General features: G+C 41.8%; 2 protein-coding genes and 1 long non-coding RNA gene across 3 annotated transcripts in view; 1 reads left to right on the top strand and 2 right to left on the bottom strand.

Annotated features, from left to right (window-relative positions):
- LOC142585410 (uncharacterized) overlaps nt 1-8,459 on the bottom strand; it is a 33,383-nt gene extending 24,924 nt beyond the window's left edge. Inside the window, exon 1 of the mRNA XM_075696166.1 lies at nt 8,336-8,459. The gene's annotated coding sequence lies outside the window, so the exon portion shown is untranslated. The remainder of the gene's footprint in view (nt 1-8,335) is intronic.
- Nucleotides 1-12,233, top strand: part of LOC142585413 (uncharacterized) — a 53,044-nt gene extending 40,811 nt beyond the window's left edge. Inside the window, exon 3 of the long non-coding RNA XR_012829083.1 lies at nt 12,009-12,233. This is a non-coding gene — a long non-coding RNA (uncharacterized LOC142585413). The remainder of the gene's footprint in view (nt 1-12,008) is intronic.
- On the bottom strand, nt 17-15,473 carry LOC142585411 (uncharacterized). Its single transcript, XM_075696167.1, has 6 exons — nt 15,025-15,473; nt 14,260-14,316; nt 13,125-13,720; nt 10,699-10,833; nt 9,325-9,573; nt 17-8,616 (listed from the first exon to the last, which is right to left on the bottom strand). The coding sequence occupies exons 1-6, from the start codon at nt 15,290-15,292 to the stop codon at nt 8,332-8,334; spliced, it is 1,590 nt and encodes a 529-aa protein (XP_075552282.1). The 5' UTR covers nt 15,293-15,473; the 3' UTR covers nt 17-8,331.
- Between the last annotated feature and the right edge of the window lie 506 nt (nt 15,474-15,979).

The following is a 15,979-nucleotide window of genomic DNA, read 5'->3' as shown; positions in this document are numbered from 1 at the left end:
AGTAAAAAAAAAGCCATAACGGTGTAACGGAAATATGTTTATTGTCAACAATGCAATACAGCGACAGGACACAAAATGGGCGTGTTTCGCAAGCGGTCCACTCGATACTCGCTTTTCAAGAACATATTCCCTTTAAATGCACTAGCATTAATGAAGATAACTACACCGACGAGAATGTAAGTTTCACTTGAGGCTGACGGCCAATTGTCGCCGCCTGCATGCCGTGGCTGCTGGATAAGCGCAGTGCACTGAATTACAACTAGGAGAATGGATCACAAAAGCTAGTGCACACAACACTTGCGCAATACACAGTTCAACTTTCCAACAAGGCGAACGCCGTCTCCTGATCCCATGCACGCAGTCAGTCGCTTTCGCAGTCACAAGGTTCGAAGGTAACGTATGCAGTCTAAACAACAATAAGAGGTCAAACGAAATACACAATAGTGATGATGCGCGCACACATACATACACACACATCGAATTATATTTACACGAGGCAATAAATAATGTCCTATGCTAATGGGCACAGCATAACAATTTAGAACAAACTATTTTCGCAAACTAGTTGCATTGCAGATGGTGCCACATTTAGGACCACATGGTATGACAGTATTGAACCTGCTGTTAATAAAAAGCAGCTTATAATTCCATGATTACAAAGACGGCGCCGAATAAAACAACACACGAAGAAGGGACACGAGACAGCACGTAGGCGCACTAACAATAAAGCAACACACGAAGAAGTGACACGAGACAGCACGTGCGCCTACGTGCTGTCTCGTGTCCCTTCTTCGTGTATTGTTTTATTCGGCGCCGTCTTTGTAATCATGCTTAATCAACTAGCCCACCAACACATGCTCAGTTATAATTCCAGTTTACGGTGGAGATTTAAGCAGCATGTTATAATACACTATTACATAAAGGCCAGATAAGCAGCTTGACAAATGTTCTAATGCCTGGCTAGAGAAGTGACTAAGTGATTTTAATAGACATGCAGCTTTCTTGTTATTACAAATGCCATATTCTCACTTCAGGAACATGCTCCTCCCATGCCAGAAGCACAGGTACATACATTAATGTGGAATGCAGCAACTGGTAAAATGTCCAGTTTGAAAAAAATAGCATTCAAGACATAAAAAAAAAGCAAGTAAATATGTAGCATATGCAATCCTTGACACAATACTGACACACCAGCAGACAAAAATACTTTTCTCTTTGTTCTCTTGGAATCCCAAGCTGTTATGCAAGAACCAGTATGTATTGCTGTCACTCATTTTGTACTCTCATTCCTGCACTTGGTGAAATTCAAATGAAGTGAGCTTGGTGCAAGAGCTGCAGTTCCACTATGCAGGAAGTACGCTATACACTTCTGCCATGCATCTGTTTTACAATGCGTGTTGGGTTTGCCCTATCTACAGTGTGCAACATCACTGCAGCTGCTTAAAAGCCTGCATAGAGTTTATGTGCTCACATAGGTGGGGGCAGAGCCTTGGTAATGAAAGCTAATAAGAGGATGTAAACTACAGTAAACCCTCGTTATAACAAAATCACTGGGACAGGAAATGGAGTTTGTTGCAAGCAGCATTTCAATAAAAGCAAGGAGGCTTGAAAATACAAATGCACACACTAACTGTCTGGGGGGCTCATAGAGCATACTATCATGGACAAATGAAATGTGAGAATAAGTTAGGGCTGATTGGAGAGCATTGCTTCATTTACATGGCGAAGCCTTTGCATATTAGCATTACTTCAGCTTGTAGACATAATTTGAGGCCTGCATCATCATTGCCTATGGGATAGCAGAGGGTATACAAAACTGTACTTTCATGGCATTATTCTTAAAGGGACACTAAAGGCAAATATTAAGTCAAGCTAATGTGATAGATCAGCGCTCGAGAATCTCTAAGGCGTCAATATTATCACGAACAGAGCCTTAATAATCGAGAAATTGAGGTAAATGCAGGACATGGTTAGGGACTCCCCTGGGACATCCAAGCACTTGCCTGATGATGAAAGCACTCCTCAGTTAAATTTTGTCACTAGTACTCGACCATCCATTGCAAAAACCATTCTTATATAGTATTATAAGACGAAATAAAATGCTACGTGTGCAGTGCTATCTCATTCTTTAGAAAAAAAAAATTGAAATTACCCTTGACAACGACGCGAGCGGTCGAGAGGGTTAATTTTCGCTCAACTCTGCGCCGTCCACGCTTTCGCGTTTCAGCAGTTTCGTTATCGCGTAGTGCTGTGCTGGTTTTGCTGGCTCATGAAACTCGCACAAACTGCAAGTAGAAGATAATTCAACTTCCAAGTGAGGTCGCGGGGTGCCCGAGCGGCCTACGTCACAAAACAGCTGCAGCAGCGAATCCACCACTCTGTCTTGGCTCAGTACCGCCATCTGTCAGGCGGGGTTTTACTCACTGACGGCAGCAGAGGGTGGTGATAGCGAATGCGACGTCACCACTCTCCCGGGTGGGTGGCAGGAGATTTGAATTTCAAAAAAGGCATTCGGACCCTTCAGATGCAATTTTCTCGTAAACTAAGTCATTTCTTGGCGCCAAACAAGCGTTGTGAGGTTTCTGTAATAGTATTTAAACAGTCCACGTCGACTTAGTATTTGCCTTTAGTGTCCCTTTAAAAGGCGCCCTACTTCATAATTTTCTGTTTGAGTTTGTCCACACAATTCAGTACATTGAAATGAAGTTGCACTGAATGGGGACAACATACAAGCAGTGAGATTATGATGATGCCTATCAGCAGCTACGTTATCTTTCAGTTATGATCACATGATACAACCACTATCCCAAACAGCTGCTGCCAAGGGGTGGAATGGCATTCACAGCAGCATTTGCCTGTCCAGGCTGACACAAAGAAAAGCAAAGGGTAACCACTGCATACTGCACCAAGCTGTCCTGCGCAGGTTTGCTGCTTGGTACTAAACAGACACTGACACTACCCCAATTTGAATGAGCCAGTATAGAATGCGTGCATTGCATTCAGAACTATGCAGAATTCTGACTAAAGTGATTTCATTACACGAAGGTTTACTGTATCTGCTTTTAATATACAGTCGAACCTCCATACAACGAAGTGCATTCAATATGAAAATAACTGCATAATATCTTACCTTTGTTATGAGGATATATTTGCTACATGCTGATATCAACGAGAAATATTTCATATTTACTTGATTATATCTGAATATCAGTTATATCCGTGTTCGCTGTATAGAGGTTCGACTGTATCACACAAAACAAGATGCCACAATTGACGAATAATTTTCATGAGCTGTACATCTGACACCGCCAAGCTTTGTACAGCATTGCACATGTACAAATATTGCACACTTAAACACCTAGAAGCCAGAGGATTAAAAGAAAGCTTTCTGCATCAACTCAAAATCTCTAAAGCACTGCTGTCATGGCTTATCACAATTGTAACACGAGGGGAAAGGGGGGGACACCCTTTCCAAGGCCAACTAGCTATAACAGTCATATCATTTACAGTGGGTCTTACCTTATTTACCTAAAGTACCAGTAAATTAAGAATGCAGGCCAGTTCATTACTTTCCCAGAAATGCCCTGAGAAGTCATCATGCAGTATGACTAAACACATTCTCTCTTTGTTCTTAGTCAAACAACAATAACTAGCATTGCAAGTCTGGTATCTAACTACATTTTAAGTGCAATGCCATCATGGTCTCTATAGGACAAGTACATAACGAGGCTGCTAGTGCCACTGCTGATTATAGTGGCCCTGTAGCAAGCAAAGAATTGTGCGCTTTACTACCAATAAGAGGTTATTTATCAGCTTCCAGTAGTTCCAGTAGAGCCACAGCTCCCAGCAGTGTTTCGTCTAGCTGGCTCACAGTGGAATGAGACAGTGGCACAACAGGGACATTAAAGCACACTGTCTCGTTTCTCTGTGCCTTTCATTCGGTGTTTTGACATGCTGCAGTGTTATTCCAGGGCATGCACTTCCATTTAGGAAATACAGTATGACTAACTTACATTACTTATACCTGCCTAACTGCGAGCTGTCAAATTTGTAAAAATCCAGCGGCGTACTACACAGCAAGGAGGGGATAGATGATATCACTTTTTTTTGTGTTTGTCCTGACTGCACGCCTTCTGCGGGATACATATGCACTGTATTAACGATGATTTACCTTTATACCTGGCACACAAGCAGCAGCAAAATTGGAACGGCACAAATTGACGAGCAGCACGCTGACTTTTTGAGAAACTATGCTGTTGTGTTATGCCGTTGCCGATTTCACTTGCTTCAGGAAATCGTTTGAATTAACTTGCTCAAAGAAGGTACCCCCTTTGGTTTTCTTTCACTGTCGGAATACTTCTAAGAGTACGGTTGGATACCACCGAGGAAAACCTTTTGCAACAGTATTTTTCGTACAACTTGACTAAACATTTGTAAAATTGTTAAATGAGCCCGAATTCGTTAACATCACAGAAAATTCAGGAGAATTGGCAAGTATGCATTACTTCAATGTAAATCAGCCCACTGTTTAACCTTATCATGTTCAAATGCACCGAAAACAGTTAATATAGGTTAAACACTTTTCAAGTAATAGATTGAATAATTTGGATCAAATTTGGATATCATCGCCAGGTTCAATTAAGGGAATTCCGCTGTTTATAGTACAAAAAATTATAACAGTTTCTCCTGCAGACTTTCAGGCATATGCAATTGTATTTCACAGCACTTGCATTCTAAAGCAGTTCAAGAGCTGCTCTAGAAACGTAACACTCACAAACATAGAAGATTGGAGAGGGATTGAGGGGTTTTGGTAAGAAATGCCCAGCAGTTTACAGAATACCAAATGCAACAGCTCAAAAACAAAACCACACGCACAGCTAACAGTGCTGTCAATAAAGGTCTCTGACCAGGTTCTGAGAAGCCACATGTTCATAATGGCCAGATGTGAGAGAACTGTTGGTGTACGTAGCACATTAAAAAAATGTGTTTCTTTATCATGATACACACAGTGCACCAGTGTTCTTTCTCTCAGATGAATGAAAACAATTTTAAATTAAATGAAACAAATTTAACAGAAGCGCACAAGCCCCCATTACAAAGCAATGAAAAGAGCTTTGTCCCAGTCCATTTTGCATCACAACATCCTTGCAGCTCCGAAATGACCAGGATAATCATGCTCTTGGAGAAGCATCCAAGCTCCACTTTTCAGCACACAGGTGATATAGAAAATAAACATAAGAGCTACAAAAGATACTCATGATAATTCTGAAGTGTACAACCTTACCACGGCTTTGCAGAATTACACAAAACTGTGAGGAGCGGCATCAATGTAAATGTTAAATTTAGGAGATTTACAGGGTGTGCCCATTAATACACAAGCTGTTCAGGTCCCAAGACTTGTGTTCATGGGTTATGCCCATTAATACATCAGGCCTTCAAGTCTTAAGACTTTCTCTAATCTGTAATAGCTAAATACAAAGAAAAAAATGTGTTATGACCCAAGATACATAAAAAACTATACGTGATTGCTTACGGTTTCAGTATTCTTTCTTTCGTTAATGTATTGTTTATGGTGCTGCATTACAATAATGTTATCTTAATCTGTAATTAACAAATAAACATACAAAGTTTGGCTGTCAGCTCATTGCAGCATGTGTAGGTGCCTTGCCTTTGTTAAACGAGTGCATCATTCTGAGTAGACATAGGGATTGTATAACACGAGAAATTATCGAGGCCAGAACGGTTGCACATTTAGGCGATGCCTGTTTCAGCGCCCTTCTGGTTGTGTTATCAAAGAAGATTTCCTATACGGGAGTGAAGATACCTCCTCCTTGACATTGGTACAACTTTTCATTGCACACACTGGTACTGTTAATAAAACATAATGGTCTGTTGTATTTAATGCACCTTTCTGAAGAAAACTTGTTGGAAGTTAGTGCTGTGGGACGTCTCATCTGCCTGTTCATCTTGCCTTTCTTGCTGTGCAGAACTTATTGTGAGAACAGCCCAATAATCCAACTTCTTATTCAGAAGCTGCTCTTGTGCATGCATGTAAGGGGCCAGGCTGACCCCCGTTTCCAAATCATTATAATTCAGCGACAAGTTATTACTGTATACGGATGAAATGCAGTGTAACCACAACAGGGACAGACCTAAAAAATAAGCTATGAGTTGATTATTACAAATTCAAGTTACTATAATGTTGCACACAGCAACTAAAGTCACAGATTATGAAAAGCAAGGAAGAGGCATACAAATGCTAGGAAAACTAGTGCCTGTAGGCGTTTGGTTAATCCTGACTGTGACCTACCGTGGTGACTCAGCAGCTACAGTGTTGTGCTGCCAAGCACGAGGTTGCGAGCTCAACTCCATAACGCAACAGCCGGATGCCGACAAGGGTGAAATGCAAAAACACTTATGCAGTGTGCTTTGGATGCAGGTTAAAGAACTCCACGTGGTCAAAATGAATCCAAAACGTGTTCTTCATAAACCACTGTGCATTTTCAAGACGTTAATTAATCCCTGAAGCTTTAATTAAAAGTTTACTCCTGCTCAGCTTTTCCTTATGAGCTCAGAGCAGTATGACCAGTTGTAGAAGTAGAGCCATTGCCAAAGTTGCTCTACTTCTGCCTCGTTCACTTTGCATCCAAGACACCTAGAAAAAAATCTACTCAAGGAATACATTGCTTGATGTTTTGGGCAAGCTTTTTGCAATGGCTCACATACCACACAGTGGCTATGCCCTCCTGCTGTTGACCATGAGGCTGGTGATTCGATCCTCAACTTTGGCGGCCAATTTCTGATGCGGGAACACAAAAACTTGTATACCGAAGTTTGGGTCTCGAGAAACACGAGCAGTCAAAATTATTCTGGAGGCCTCCACTATGTCATTTGTAGCCACTGTATTACTTACTTTCAATCAATCAATCAATCAATCAATCAATCAATCAATCAATCAATCAATCAATCAATCAATCAATCAACACTGGCACAAATACTTGGTGGTCAAACCTAAAGCACTAAAACTGAATTATCTTTCACAATATTCACTGTATGGTTAAGAAATAGTTCCAGCACCTCCAGGCTGAAAATTGCAGAACCAAAACCCTGCCTACTCCACATTTTGAAGTGGATGTAAGCATACAGAGTTTCATTTGAATTGTATGTCTTCTGATTGATGCGTTCAGTGCCACTGTGTGTTTGTCAAGATGTCACAGATGGAATTCTTGCTGCTTCGCCAAACAAGCCTCTTTTGCCTTAACTGCCATAGATGACAGCCAATCTAGATCCCTGCATTCTGTCTTTGTTTTTCTCCTGCCAGACCACAGACTACACCAAAGGCAGAATTCTCAGCCAATTACTTTTGAGGATACCTTCACTTTTGCATGACATAACTAATGTCTACTGTGGTGTCTTAATTAATGGAGTAAAGGGCACCCTGTTCATTGACTAACCAATGGAATGTACACTGAAATTGATGTGATCAAATGTGATCGGCTGAGAATATGGCCCCAGGTCACCATGTTCTGCTATGTTGCAAGTTGTAATATCCTGCATGTGTTTACCATCTTTTTGCTATTGTCCTCGTCACACGTATTACATGAGACAGGCTTCTGAGCCTGTGCGATGCATATTCCAAACACAAACTATCAAGATTGCAAACTAAGCAACAGTTTAGCATTTCGCGTGTTCATCTCACATATGTGCCTCGGTGCAGAGGGCTGAATTTGAAACAAGTTGCCGCAAGACAGCAATTCTTCTTTTTTTCTTTGAGACCTTTGGTTATTTTGGCTCTGGAACGACTTTCACTGGATTTCAAATGGCCTTTATCAATTGTCCAGTGATCTGATAGTGACCTTCAAACTGCTTTTGTTGGGTTTTTGGATTCTGTTGGGCAATCTAGCAAGACGTTCCTGCCACGATATTGACAATTTTCCAGGCGAAAAGGCTACGGGAACAATACCAGTTACTTTTGCACAAGAAAAAGCCATTGGTTCTTCCTGTTCCAACATCGCTGGATGAGGTTGAGAATAATTTTGCATCTGTATAATACAATTCTTTTCACTGAGCACTACTGAACTTTTTAATCTTTAGTGTTGACTAGGCAATCAAGGTGATGATGGCAATGTTTAAGCCAATAAAGATGAAGGGTAATGAGAATCACAGTGAAACAGAAACAGAATAACGCTGTCATCTTATCAAGCAAAGACCACTAGTCTGCGACCCAAAATGGGGCGGCACACACAAACACATGTGCCTGCAGCTGTTGTTACGGCCCGCAACTTAAGAGTGTAGTGCTACCACATTACGCTGCTTCAACACACGGATAAGTTACCTCATCAAAGCATCAAAGATGCGGCCAGCCTGAAAGCTGATGTCTTCGTCTGCTCTGAGAACAAGCGCTCGTGTCTTTGCTTGCAGATGATCCCTGGAAGGGGCACCCCATAGTGCTGCATACAGAGTCTCGGGGGCAGCCGCCCTGTACTCCGAGGGCAAGTCCAATAGGTTGAGCTTCTTCTTGACCGCGTAGCTGACAATGTTTGCCAGGTAGGTCAGCACTCGAAGTGTGACTTCCCGATTTGAGTCCTCCAGCAGTGAAAACAGGTTCTGTGGTGCCTGTCAAGCAACATGTGGCAGTATAAGTAAGAGATTTTTTTTCCATAAACTCATGCACAGAGGTTGCATTTTACTGTGTGCTCCGTGAATAGGAGTGCGAAGTATGCATGGCTCTTCAAGTTAGACCACTGGCTCAGTCACACAGAGTCATCATTTTGTGATGGACTTGATTTAATACCACATTTGTGGGCAATACTTGCCCCTGGTTCACCCACAATAAATCAAAGTTCACCTCATCCGCACCGGTGCTACTAGAAAAACTTCGATTTCACTGAAATGGAATGATAGCGTCCTCTATCACTACTACGGTGGAAGGTGTGGTGGGTTCACTCAATGGCTCAGTTTAATACATTACCTGCACCTTCTGCTGTAGCAGTAACAGATGGCACCACCTTTCCATTGTGGTGAAATCATCATTTTGTAAAGGTATTGCCACAAACACGCATTTCTGATTTATTGGGCAAGAAACAGGCAAGTAATTCCTGCAGAGTAGTACCAAACTAAATCCACTGTGAATCACTAAGATCTGTGCAATATTTCAGTGCAACTGAGCCAGCAGTTTAGCTGGAAGAGTTATGCATACATGACACTCCTATTTAGGCAACACTCGATACGAAAGCTTGATTCTGAAGTTATCATTTTGTAAACAAAATCAGTTGTTGGACAAGAACAAAAGAAGCAGAGAAAGAATGTTTGCTTGTTCACAACCTTGGCTGCCAGCAAGTAGGGGACCATGCGGGAGTTGCAAGACAAGTTGACGAGTAGCTTTAGCGTCTGGAGCCGCACAATGTCGTCCGCGGTCTCCACCAGGATGCACAAGTGATACAGACGGCCACGGAAGGCCTCGTGTGTCTCGTCGCAGAGTGCCAGGTTGGTCAGGCAGAGCAGCGACACTGTCTGCAGGTAACAGCCCCCGTCTCGTGACACGGCAGCTGACAGCAGCAGAGGGATGCATGGCTGCAAACACAGAAGTTCCTAGTTGTTTCACTCCTGTGATCAATGCCCAGAGTAATCTAGGGTGACACATAACCAATTGTTGGCCGAAGGAGTTAGTGACAATCCTTTTCTTCAAATGAGTGTCTTAAGAGGAAGCAGTAGCAGTAACCCTCCATATGTTACAGAGAAGTCTGGAAGGCAGAGGTGTTCTTAGCGAACCACTGAACCTATTTGAATGAGATTTGTTGCATGTAAAAGGAAACGTCAACTTCTAGACACTGTTGGAAGTGCACTCTTTTTCTCAAGCCTTCCTCTTCACAGTTTGGTTACCTGCTTGACTAGAGCAGTGCTGCTTCTTGTTTTGTCTGGCTTTTTTGATTCTCATGCCATTCAGAGACAGTAATATGACTACATGCATTATACAATGCATAAAACAATTTTGGAATCAGCGCTGCCTTTTGATATGATTTTGGTTAACAATGCTGGAATCGGCTAGAGCAATAGACTCTATACAACTGATTCTGGTGTACTAAAAGGTGAGATAACTGTTGAAAACCGCTAATGCAAGAGATTGGCATGCACGCACTCGTTCATGTGAACATATTCAACGAACGTTCGTGAAGGAAAAAGAAGTTGTAGAGGTGCACTAAATGAGCAGCCTTAATTGCCACATAAAGTAGCAATAGCTGCAAAACATTTGCTAGGCTAGCTGGTGGGATACTGCAAGTAAATGCTGTACAAACAGATGGGTGAAAGAGGCAAGAACCAGATGTGATGCAGCACTTCATCTCCCATCTCATTCTTGCCTCAATCCTCATCTGTTTGTGTGTACATACTAGCGATATCTGGCCGGACAACAACAATGAGGAGGGCACAGTGAAAACTGATAACAATGGTACAAGAATAATGATCACAACAATCACATGTGACACTTATGGGACGATGACAACAGTATGGCAGGTGACACATCACAGGCTTGAAATTGGTTCCTAGGTGCAAAAAAAAAATAAAAAATTAAGTTTTCTGTTCTGGCGACTTTGGCTGCCACAGACAGATGTTGACGATACACCTGTGACAGATATTATGAAATCTGGTTGAACTGCCCTTAAATGTCATCGCTGTAGAAGGCACAGCAAAGAATCTTGCCTGCAAAAGCTCTTGGTTTCTCTCATTAACAGCCATATTGGCAATGGCCTGTGTAGCTGCGACTTGTACTGCAAGGCAGTCATGGTCCAAGAGGTCCTTCAGCAATGGTAGGCACCCAACATCGCACAGGTAGTCCTGCAAAGTGAGACATTTGTTGTCATAAAAAGCTCTTTGGAACAGGAAACTATGTGCAATCTCAAAATGGGTCCAATTTAATCCCAGGAAACCATGCCGAAAAGGTTTAATTTACAGCACAGTTATACCACTCGTGCTTCTTACATAAATTCCAGTTTCATGCACAAGCACATATCAGGTAAAATGTCTCTGGTACAACAGAAACGTACCTCCAAGTCAATACCAGATATAAGTGCCAACATCTCATTAATATTATGGTAACTTATTTGTAGTGCGGTCAATCCTATAGTAAGAAAGTGGTTAAACTATTACTAATAAATATAGCCATAAGTGGCTAAAAGGCTAATGTCCTTAAGCCATATCTAATGGCGCACTCTTATTATCGTTGCACATAGGCTTGGACTAAGTGAAAAGTATCTGAACAAATGTTCCACGAACTAAATGAAACCTATGTGAACAAACATCCTTAAACATTCTCTCTTCAATGACGCTTCTTGTCTCTGCTACTGTCGATCATTCCCAGTATTATTTAGGCAGTATCTTGTGATGGATTTAGCTAAAGATTCTTCTCAAAAAAAAAAAAGAAAGAAAGAAAAAAAATTTTTTTTCATTTTTCCACTTAGGATTTTAAAATTTTGGTCAGTAGCAAAGCTTGTGATGCTGATCTTAAATATAATCAGTTTTATTGTAGCTGTAATAGCTCCTAAGTTCCGCCATCTGCAAAACGATATGAAAGGTTTTTTGCAGGCACCATTTTGGCTTATTAAAATTTTTCAGAGTGTCAGGCCATAAGTTATTTTGCTGCATATGAACTGTAGAGTGCTGAAAGCTATCTAAAATGTGCACGTAACATGCTACATTTCCAATAAAGGAATTGAGAGAACCAAATGTATATTTTTCATTCCCTGCAACAGCATCTAAAATTTTTTGTTAAGCATTTTGTAAGAAGTATCAATATTTTCCATAAATATGAGCACTCTACCTTGTCTGAAGAGGCTTTGTGCAAAATTTTGTTGAAGTCTGATAGCTTTAAGTGCCCTAAAGTTTGCAGACAACACATAAAAATTGCCTAAAAAATGCAAATTGAGAAAAACTCATTTCAGAGTTATTTAAATAGCTAGCAGAGAAGCTTAAAACAGGCTACAAAACGATCATTTTACTTTTTTTTTTTCCAGAAATACGAAACTTGAAGGTGTGCAATGGTGGACAACACTGAGGTTCCGAGAGGCAGCTGTTGAAAGATGGTCAACATTTGCGTAAGTTTGTGGCTTCAAGAGCCACAGTGATCGGTTCAGATTAATTTTTTCACCAATTTTTCATTTAATTCAGGCTTACTATTTGGGGAAATAAGGGTTGAATGAGCAAGAATAATTTTGCAATTAATAAACCAAAACTGACAAATTCCGCGAGATTTTGTTTCTTGATGTACACCTGCCCTTCATACCACAATTGTGGGCATTACTTGCTGGCTTCGCCCACAATAAATCTGAAGCGCACACCATCTGCAGTGGTGCAGTTAGAAAATTTTTTTATTTCACTGCAATGGAAGAATGGTTTCACAGCTACAGTGAAAGGTGTGGCGGGTTCACTCAATGGTTCAGTCTGATACGTCACCTACAACTTTTGCCGTAGCGGTGACAGATGGCACCACATTTTCATTACAGCAAAAGCACCATTTTTTGAGAGGCAGAGCCACAGACATGCATTTCAGGTTTAGAGGTTCCACTAATTAAGTCTAACATATTTTCACAAATGTTCCACTTACTTAGTCGAACGCACCTGAAAACAAGATTAACAGTGTACCTTGTAATACTTGAAAATTTTTTTAGAGAGATAGCAGCAGGAAAACAAAACTGTGTCAAGCCACGTTTTGTTGGAAAGTACACACAGCTATAGCAAAACACAAACAAAAGCAGAGAAAATGGTGGCTTATAAAATTGAGGTATACTTCAAGGTCGAGAGGCAGGCATTGTCCCCGGTGCTACTAGTAATCTGACATTGCAATATTTGCTTTTGTGCTTGCTTTCTATACGAAAAGAGAATTGTTTGTCAGAAATCACCACCATATCATGCTGCAACTGGTGCAAGGAATTAATCTGTGATTATAATACAAAGCCGAAGTTTTGTCATCAGAGCTGAGACATCAACAAAAACTACACACTCAACCTGTGTAGCAAGGTCCCTTTAACACAATAATAAAGATCTGCACCATCATAGTCGGCTAAAAGAAATATGTGCCATCAAATTCTTTCATGTCAACAAAACAACTAGGAAAGAATAATGAGACAAACCTGATTAATTGTGAATGCTGCACAATTGGACATTGTAGTCAAGGTCTTTACGAGGACGTCTTCATTTCCCGACATCAACAGAGTCGCAAGACATTTTGCTTCATACAGGGTCATCACCCTCGCCTTGTTGTAGAGCCCGTGAAGCACCTCTTGGAGGAGCTCGTCGGTGTCCTTCACAACTGCACGGTAGAGAGACTTCTCTTTGATGTGATTGGCGCTCAAGTCATTACACTGCCAGTGCTGAGACGCACGAGGAGACAACCTCGCTGAGCGGCCTGAATTCCTCCTCTTTAGTGGTGAAGGTGGGCCCATGTGGACGTTTTCGGCCGAGCGACTCAAGTAGCAGTTGTTGGTGCTGCCATCAGCAACTGGGCTCAGGGCCTTGGGCGAGCCCCAAGGGGAGTTTTGCAAGCTGCGAGGCTTGAAGATGCGAGCAAAGTACTCGTCGTCGAACATTCGAGCCTTGAGGTTCAGTTCACGCACTTTGGCACGCACCGACTTTGGGATGAAGTGCAGCTCGGGTGGGGAGTTTGTGATGTACTCTTCGGGGGGGACGCTAAGATCCGTCTGACTTGAGCGGTGGCTCATGTCACGTTCTGAAATCGAGATTGATGTGGCAAGTCAGGGAAATCGCAGGCCAACACCTCTTGGTCTCATAGAATGTTTACATGAGGAATGAGCACATTATGCAACAGATTCAAGAAATATGCAGCTTAGAACCGACAGATTCCAGAAAGACTAGTTCATTTCAGAGAGGAACAAAGCTATACATAGGTACAGAACAGACGTATGCCCGCAAAATGGTTTTCAGTCTCTTATCAGGCAGTGTGGTTTTAAGATATTACTATACGCCTGCTTTGTAACTATATCCTGCGTGGTTCATCTGAACTGAATATAGGCTAGTCATGATTCTAGCTTACATCCCATCACATCTTTAGTGTCTGTATGTTCTTAAGCTATATTTTTCTTGAATTGTAGAGCTTGTTGTTGGCTTAAGATTCGTAAAAATATCCACAAACTAGAAGCACAGAACATGAGCATTGTTAACATGAGTTATGGTGCTCATGTTGTGATAGTGACAGGAAGGCAACAAATGTGAACACAGGGCAAAATGTATAAAAAGTCTATTACAAACCTGGCTGTTCTCCTTTGAGTTTTCTCTTCTTTTTCAACTTCGCCAATTTCCGAGATCCTGACCAGTACAAAAAGCTGATGTCAGTCAATGGCGCTTACAATGTCGGACGTATATAACAACGGTCAGAATGACAAGTCAAACAATGCAATAACACGAGTTCTCATTGACATGAATTCGATGAGTACGTGCATTATGGCATAAACATTTGCGTTGGCGGCGTGCAAACAATTTTAAAAGCAATCCAGGCGGTTTTCTTTACTTTGTCATTCAAAAGAAGTCTCTGAGAATATATCTGCAAAATGAATAACACCAATTCCATGACAAGGCACCTTAAGCATTTAGAGCTATGAGCTTGACGTCTAGCGCGGTTATCGATCTATAGCAGAGCAAGGTCACTCGTTTACTAGGGCATTAGTTCGCCGTGTACAAGCTGCTGCAGAAAAAAAATCGTTCGCATGTAGGCTCAGTGAAATATATATGGAAGATTGCATGCGAAGGCATTAACAATCGAAAACAGACAGCAAAACATGCAAAGCGCGTTGAACATGACATGCTACATGCAATCTAGAAAAAACAAGTCGGACGCTTTAATTTTAGGTGTCAGTGCTGACTGACAGCCCTGTCTTGATAAAAACATCACTCGTTAATAGGAGGGAATTTCCTTTCGAGGATTTGTTCTCTCTAAAGGCGATTGAACGACTGGATCACCAGATGATGCAGCGCGCCTCGAACGAAACCATTGCGCATGTCGCGGCATCCACTCACCTTTGTCGTCTCTACCATTGCCCTTAAAGCAAAACGCTGTTTTCAAGATCGAGTAACCGACGTAGGCAAAGCCAGCAAACACAGCTGAACATAAGGCTACACGCTTCACGGCTACATCTTCGCTAGCCATCTTCGCAATGCGCGAAAGCAAATCAAAAACGAACAAAAGAAAACTTGAGGTGCTTACGGAAGCTGCTGGCGCCCCCTCTTCGCACTTCCGGCAGTTTCGCTTTCGGATTTTATATTGCGTCACCGCCGTTGAGAGCATAGAAACTCTATCTTTGAGCGTTGCAGTGACGTTATCGAAAAGTTCGCCTGGTTCTCAACTGCTACAAGCCCAGCTAACGTATGCATCTGGTGATGACAACGATGCTTAACTGTAAAAGCCGCTGGGCATAGTAAAAAGCGCTAGCGCGAAAAATACTTTGGCAGCTCGCTCGGTCGAACCAAAAACGACAAGAGCTACAAACTTTTGTGTTAATTAGACGAATTCACTGCCAAGTTAAATACAGTTGATGTATCTGTTGATAAGTACTTCACCCATTCGAGCAGGAAAGAAAGCGAAAACTAGTCGATCGCCGAGATGCTGCTGACCAGCTTCATTTGTCCCGCCATATATTAAAGATAAGATCTTGCAGTCTTCTGCATGGAAACGGCACACGACTACTTGACATTTAACGCTGACACTACACTTAATCATGCATTTAACGTGAGCAAGCTAAGGGCCGCACAGTGCACTCTCGATGCCAGTCTCCTCGCGAGGACGGCAGGCACGACAGTCCCAAGAACGAGGGCATCTCTCGGGGCCTCTCTTGCAGTCTTTCATTAACTACTCTAATGTACTGATTAAAATTAAGTAGTATTGTACACTCAGCATATAGACTGTCGTCAAATAAGAACTCATTTCTTACTCCGTCAGAAAAACGCTTTTAGTTGACCTTACAGACTTGCCTGC

The sequence above is a fragment of the Dermacentor variabilis genome, chromosome 6, assembly GCF_050947875.1.
Source record: "Dermacentor variabilis isolate Ectoservices chromosome 6, ASM5094787v1, whole genome shotgun sequence".
NCBI lineage: Eukaryota > Metazoa > Arthropoda > Arachnida > Ixodida > Ixodidae > Dermacentor > Dermacentor variabilis.
This window is presented reverse-complemented; position numbering and strand designations above follow the sequence as displayed.